Source organism: Myotis nattereri, assembly GCF_964212035.1.
Source record: "Myotis nattereri genome assembly, chromosome: 2".
Lineage (NCBI taxonomy): Eukaryota > Metazoa > Chordata > Mammalia > Chiroptera > Vespertilionidae > Myotis > Myotis nattereri.
The window spans coordinates 181,469,291-181,476,611 of record NC_138076.1 but is presented as its reverse complement, the minus strand read 5'-3'; the positions used below and the strand labels follow the sequence as shown (position 1 = coordinate 181,476,611).

Sequence of the window (7,321 nt, the reverse complement as noted above, 5' to 3'; positions counted from 1 at the left end):
TTAAGAGGTTTTATTCCCTCCCTAACTTCAGGGGAAAATCCCTGCCTGGGGAAACAACCTTTCTCAGAGACCTTGGTTAAAACACATAGTGCCTAGAAGGTGAGCAAACATATTAAGAACAGTATGCCATATATGCCAGGTCCCTTGAAACAGCAAGGATGGACCGGCTCCCGGCAGGCTTCGGCTCCTCTTGGCCGCCTGCCACTTCACATACTACTATATCTTTCGGGTGATGACAGACTGCTGGTTTTGGCCCCATCCCCGAAGGGGTCCCAGATTGAGAGAGGGTGCAGGCCAGGCTGAGGGACCCCACCAGTGAACAAATCCGTGCACCGGGCCTCTAGTATTGTATATATTACATGCACATTAAGTATATAAATAATGGATTATGTACATACTCTCCAACTTGCATTTTTTCCTCAGCATCATATTTTAGAGGTTGACCTAAATATACATGGAACTGCTTCAACTCCTTCATAGTGTTTCATGTTGATTGATTATTCCACATTGTATTACTCTATTCATATATTCCCCTATTAATAGGCAGTTAGGTTTTATCCAATTTTATCTATTTATTTATTAATTTATTTATTTTTGTACTTGGGCCTTTTATTACAAGCACTCTCTATTAACAGGAAGAGTAGAACGCATCAAACAGATTGCAAGGCGGTTCATCTTTCATCTTTGACTATACGCATTTCAAGTGATTTTGTAGAAAGTCCTATGCAGAAATCGGGAATCAGTTTTTCTGTAAACCTTTCACTGAAAGTATGCAAATGTAATCTATTTCTCAAATTATAAAATGAAACGTCTCCCAACTCATAGTCCAGAAAAATGCCTATCCGTTCCCAGTTGCCTGAATCCCATGTGACAGGTGTATTTGCCGAGAGATGAAACTGCCAGCAGCCATTTCTTGGGGACGGTGGCATAGGAGGATTCCTGGGGAAAGATTCCTTACGCACGCCTAAGGACCATGGCCCTGTGCCTCTCACTTCTACCTGCCAAAAATGCCTGCCAGCATCAAATCCCTCAGAACTCAAGACAGCTGGGTAAGAAGTGCGTCCGTGAAGATTATGAAGACCAAATGCTGTCCTATAGATCACATTTTTTCCATCTCTTGAGATAATGAGACATGGATGGGCTGTTTCAGGATCCAGTGTCAAATCTACCTGAAATGAGTGGATCATTTTATGCAGGCCCAAATAATGTGGGGGGAGAGAGCAACTCTCCTCCTTTAATTCATATAAAAAGGTGGCCGGGGGCTCTAGGTTATCATACTTATTTTGGATACTTTCAATACCAGTGAGTAAATCCATGTCTGTCTGCACTTACTGACAATATCTCCAAGCAGACTGTTTAATATGGTGCTGCAGTTTGATATTTGGTTTTTCTCTTCCATTAATTTTTCTTCAACATCTGTTGTTTCATTTAGCAAACTGATAAGCATTGCACTCTGTTCCTTTTCCAAAAAATTTTTAAGTTGTTTAACTTCAGAGTCCAATTCATCCTTTTCATTTTCTATCCTCTCTCTCACTTTAAAACATTTTGACACTTGCATTTCTGACTGATTTTCAGTATCTTTAATCTGCTCGCTCAAGGACTCGATATAGCTCTTGGGCTTCCTCCTGTGAGTAGCTGTAGCTTCTTCAACTGGCATCAGGGGGTGATCCCCGTGATCAGAGGAGACACTGCACTGGGCACACAACAGCTGCAGGTCCTTCTCACAGAACAGGGCCAGACCCTCACAGTGCTTCTTACACAGGGGTTCCTCTTGCCTTTTACTCTTTCCCCTTATGCCTGGAATCTGCTGAACAATCTCAGTCATGTGACATAATTGGGTGTTCCTCTTCAAGCTTCTGTCAGGGCAGTGGTGGAGGCAGACAGGACAGGGAAAGGTGCCCTGTAGATGGTCCCAGCGCTGGTGGATGCAGGAGGAACAGAAGTTGTGCCCACACTCAGTGGTCACTGGGTCTCCCAGGTAATCTAGGCAGATGGAACAGCTGGCCTCTTCCTGGAGCTTGGCCAGGGAAGCTGCAAAGGCCATTGTGCAGAGAGGGTATCTGTTCCCAGATAGTCTCTTCAATCAGTGTGATCCTCCAGGAGTGAAGAAAAGTGAGAAGCTGAGGTCTGCTCAGGCCTCCCTCCCTGTGGAAGCCACTAGGAGTTTCCAAGAAGAGTTCCAGCCACCAGCTGTAGTCCAGTCTTGTCGCCCTCTTCTGTATTTAACACCACTTTGCATAAGGGATTTAGAGTGCTCCTGGTCAAAAACCAAGCACAATCCAAGTCATATGTGGTTTCTGGAGCCTGCTCCTTTGAGTGAGTCCCTGAAGTGTGTCTCCAAGAAGAGTCTCTGAAGCCAGTCTCCTACCAGTTAAATGCTAAGTAATGTGAGCCTGGCCTATATATACCACTAGGAGGGTGAATCTCTTTAAGACCTCACCCACCAAAGCTCCTCCCTGGAGGTGGAACTTGTGGTCAAGGGTGGTAATAAGAGGATCTTTAGAAGTCTGGTTGATGGGATCTCCTCTTATTCCTGAAAGCTAGGAGGGACTAACCTTGTTAACATGCATAATCTAATTTGCACCTTTATAATCCTCCCTTGAATACCTCAACACCCTTTAATCCCATTTGGCTGAGGAGCAAACTAAAATGAAAAGTAAAATCTTGCCCTAGCTTGGCCCTGTTGAACTTCCCAGCGCTGGTGGATGCAGGAGGAACAGAAGTTGTGCCCACAGGCAATGGTCACTGGGTCTCTCAGGTAATCCAGGCAGATGGGACAGCTGGCCTCTGCTTGGAACTTGGCCAGGGAAGCTGCAAAGGCCATGGTGCAGTGAAGGTGTCTATCAGAGGAGACTCCCTTCAGTCATTGTGATCCTCCAGGAGCGAGGAGAAGTGAGAAGCTGAGGTCTGCTCAGGCCTCCCTCTCTGTGGAAGTCAGCAGGAACTTCCAAGAAGAGTTCCAGTGGGCAGCTGACGTCTAGTCTTCCTGTCACCTTCTCCTGTATTTAACATCAGGTTCCCCAAGTGAAGATCAGATGTGGACTCTGGTCAAAATCCAAGCACCACCCAAGTCATAAGTGGTTTCTGGGGCCTGCTCCTTTGAGTGAGTCCCTGAAGTGTGTCTCCAAGAAGAGTCTCTGAAGCCAGTCTCCGACCAGTTCGGTTTTATCCAAATTTTTATGCTATCGTTAAAACAGTTATATAATAAACTCATCTAGTTTTGAATGCTTTCTGAGTCTTGAAGTTTAAGAAAGCTAAGACAACACATATTTTTTAAAAATATTTTTTATTCCTTGTGATTTTCTTATAAGACACGCGCTTAACAGTGGTAGGGTCTATTCACTCTAAAAACTGAGAAAAGTCTGATTTTATATGATAAAACAAAAGAGGTAGTTTAGATGAACAGACTTTTCTCAAATTCTCCATCCCTTCCGACTATATGAAATCATGAAGACAGAGAAGAATCATCAGTGTTAATAAGTATTTGTGTGTCTTTGGCTTTTAAATTGTTCCATTGCGGCATTTGTTTTATAGTACTTCTTTTTTGCCCACATAAAAAAGTAGAAGTATGAGACTCCTTGCCCCATTTGCTCATTTGTACATTTACTTAGGTTCAATGTCAATTTCTTGCTCCCTGAAAAATTCCCTGGCAGTAAAGAAATCAATGTTGAAGCACAGAATCTAGTAAGTGTGAGAATGATCCTTAGTGACTGTCTGGTATAGTCCTTAACAAGGGTATTTAGTTACTCACTTGAAGGCATGCTTCATGCAGAAATATATGCTTTGCAGAGATGTACTTACAAGAGGGTTGAGATGAGTCATAGTAGTTGATTAGTCTATGGTGGTTATGACTCACTGGAACCAAAACATTTTATAAAATGCTTGGCTGATGACCAAATGCTCTGGCTTGAACTCCTGAGATAGGACATTTTGGAAAATGGGAAGAAAATTGTGCTATCTTCCTATCTCCCCATGGAACATGTTTGCCAGTTGCCTAGAGGAATAGCTTCATTTTTGCATATACTGCTCCCTCGATGTGGAACACCCACTCTAATGCCACCACTCTGACTTGCAAATTCCTATTATTCATCTTTCAAGATCCGTCTCAGAACTGAAGTGTTTCCTGAGACACAATTGCTCATTTCCACCACTGAGCCCCACAGCTGCTGGTTTCTACTGTTATTAGACTATCTATCATGTGATATTGTAATTTCCCACTCCCTATATTTATCTTCTTTACCATTCTTCTGGGGCAGAGACCCTGTCTCGATTGTCCTTATACACATGACTCATAGTAGGGCTCAATTCACTTTTGTTACTTTGTTAAATGGATGTGCTTGTTTATACAGGCACTATGAGATGCTAATAGTTATAACAGTAATATTGAACACCTACTGAGTGCTTCTTATTCTAAGAGTTTTATGGTTTCAGGTCTATGTTTAAGTTGTTAACCCATCTGAGTTAATTTCTATGTATGGTGTAAGATAGTGGTCCAGTTTCATTCCTTGGCATGCTGCTGTTCAGAAAAGGCTGTTTTTCCTCCATTGTATATGCTTGACTTCTCTGTTATAAATTAGTTGACCATATATGTGTAGATTTATTTCTGTCTTCTACTAATCTCTGTTTTTATGCCACTATCATAGTTTTTGTAGTATAGTTTGAAATCAGTGAACATAATGCCTCCAACTTTGTTCCTCCAAGTGCCTCTTATGTGCTATGCACATAGAATTGCATTGTATTAACTCATTCATCACTCCATCACCATCCAGGAGGTAAGTACTGTAATCCCTTTTACAGATAAGGATACTGAAGTACAGAGAGATGAAGAAACTTGTCCTAAGTCATACAGCTTCTCAGTGGTGGAGTTAGGAATTATACTCAAGCATTCTGACATCAGAGACTGCCTGTTTAAGCATTGTGCTACATTGCCTCTATTTTATGTGAGGAAGAGAACCTAAAGATAGTTTCAATGAAACAGAATATTTTTGCAAATAAAAATAAAAATTGTATTCTGTCTCAGGATTAACTTGAAGGCAATCCTTGAACGAGTTAGCACTGTATCTATTTGGGGAGAAGTCTCTGCTCTATAGTTAAGAAAACCAAATTGTGGACTATGTGGTATGATTCCTTGTAAATAATAAGGACAGAAGGCCTGGAACTCTCACATCTTTCTCCATGCTTACAAAGCACATACCTCTAAGTCAGACTGCAAATATCGGTTTACGACACAGAAGGGGACTAAGTAGGGAGATGAGCTTATTAATTTTCCTTTTGTGCATTATTTCATTGGTTTCAGTGGTAACATGCCACCCTTCTGATATGTGAAGAGGAATTTAATGAGGAAAAAGCTTTATACGAAATAAAATTCTACTGGGAAATTCCAGAGAAGGTGACTCGCCATGTCACATCTGGTAGGCAAAGACAACAGAGTTCAAAGCAATGCCCGTGAAACCCTCATATTAGAAATGGTAGTTTCATTCTTAAGGACTGTAGGAAATGAGGAAATGATGGCCTGCAGTGGGACCAGGTCAGGTGAGGTGTACCATACTCATTTATGCATCTCCGTGACTCACTGTGCCCCGCTTGCTCCTCAGGCCTTGGCACCTTGCTCAGTGAGGAGCCCTGGCCACTTTCCCCCGCCTGCTATCTCAGCCCGTCCTGGGTGAAGGCCACTTGTGCATCCTGTCTGATCAAGTCTGTCACAAAGGCTCTGGCTCCTGTGGCCATTTCTGGGTTCAGAGGCAGTACATGCGATGGGACAGGAGATCTGGCTTTCCTAGCAGCTGTCTCAACAGACTGGGAAACAGCCCAGAGAACAGGGGAGGGGCTGTGCAGCCCACTTGGACAGGAAACAGAAGAGAGCCAGAACATAAATCCTTCTCTCATCCACCCATTGATCTTCTGAGGCTCAGTGGTTCCATATGGCCGTTTTGGAGATGTGTGTGTGGCCAAGCAACAGACTAGGCCTTCCTGTGGAGCCAGGCCAGCTCTGAAATGCACCAGGAAGCCCGTGCCTGGATTCCTCCAGGGGCCACCTGATGTGACTGTCCCCCGCTGGCTCTGCTCTGTATTATTGTGCTATAATAGACCCTGGCTTGATTACGCTGCCTCGGTGATAATGAGCCCTGTGAGCCCTTCTAGTGAGTCATCCAACATGTGGGTGGTCCTGGGACACCCAAAATACCATCCATCGTATTTTTCATGTGGTAAAGTTTAATTCGGATTTTTTTCCCATATCATCCATGTCTCCTCTTAATAAGCTCAACCTTTTATCTCCCATCTTAAACATATGGAATATGTTTATTATAATTTTATTATAATTGCTTTAATGTCTGTGTCTACGCATTCTATCACATGTGTTATTTCTGGGACTGTTTCTCTTGAATGATTATTGTTTTCTCCTCATCAGGGACAAAGCACATGAGGAATCATAAAACCTTCTATCAATGCAAAGCCACTATTTAAGCACACCAAGAACAACAACCTTTTGGCATATTGAGTAATTTTTGATTGGATGTCAGATATGGTACATTTTACCTTGTTGCTTATTGGCTATTCTAATATTCCTTGAGATATTTTTGAGCCCTTTTCTGCAGTTAATCGAAATAGTTTGAGGCTTGCTTTTGAGTAGGACCAGAGCAGCTTTTAGGCCCACTTCTGAGGCAGGACTGTTTTGTCTTCCCTGCATGTGACGAGGTTTTTCCTCTGGCTGGTGGGAATGCAAAGTACTTCCATCCTGTGTGAGGCCCAGAAATGGCCCTGCCTGTGTCTTGAAGTGTCCTTTCTTCGACTTGTTTCTTCACCTGAACGCAGCGATCAGTACTCAGCTGAAGACTCAAGGGGAACCCTCAAGGAATCTCCAGAAACTTCTCTCTGTGCAACTCCTTCTTCTCCAATCAGCTCAGTTGGCTTGGTCTCTCCAAATTCTCAACTCTGTCTCTTCAGCTCAGGGAGGCTGCCGGGACTTGTTTGGGTTCCCTCTCTCTATGCTGAGGCCTGGAGACTGGGCACTGAGCTAGGGCTCCCCTTTCTTTGTTTCCCTTCTTTAAGGGTCACTGTCCTCTACTGCCTGCTGTCCAGTAGCTAAAAAAAATTGTTACGTCGATTATGTTCGTTACTCTTTAGTTTTTCCAGCATATGACTCCTTCCTGGTCAAAAGTGAACATCCCATACTTCCACACTATTCTTTGAATCATGAAGTTAAGGTACTTCTCACCAGTGGGGACAATGCCTGGCACACAGTAGAGAGTCAAACATGTTCTGTTGAATGCCTAAATGAATAACTGGTCTCCCTAACTTTAATATAAGTTTAAAGGTACAG

At 43.0% G+C, this 7,321-nt stretch overlaps 1 protein-coding gene across 1 annotated transcript; it reads right to left on the bottom strand.

Annotated features, from left to right (window-relative positions):
* Nucleotides 1-671: 671 nt before the first annotated feature.
* LOC308513958 (tripartite motif-containing protein 60-like) lies at nt 672-1,316 on the bottom strand (the record flags this gene model as incomplete). The annotated part of the gene is made up of 1 exon (XM_081084009.1): nt 672-1,316. One exon carries the CDS (start codon nt 1,314-1,316, stop codon nt 672-674), a length of 645 nt encoding a protein of 214 aa, XP_080940135.1.
* Between the last annotated feature and the right edge of the window lie 6,005 nt (nt 1,317-7,321).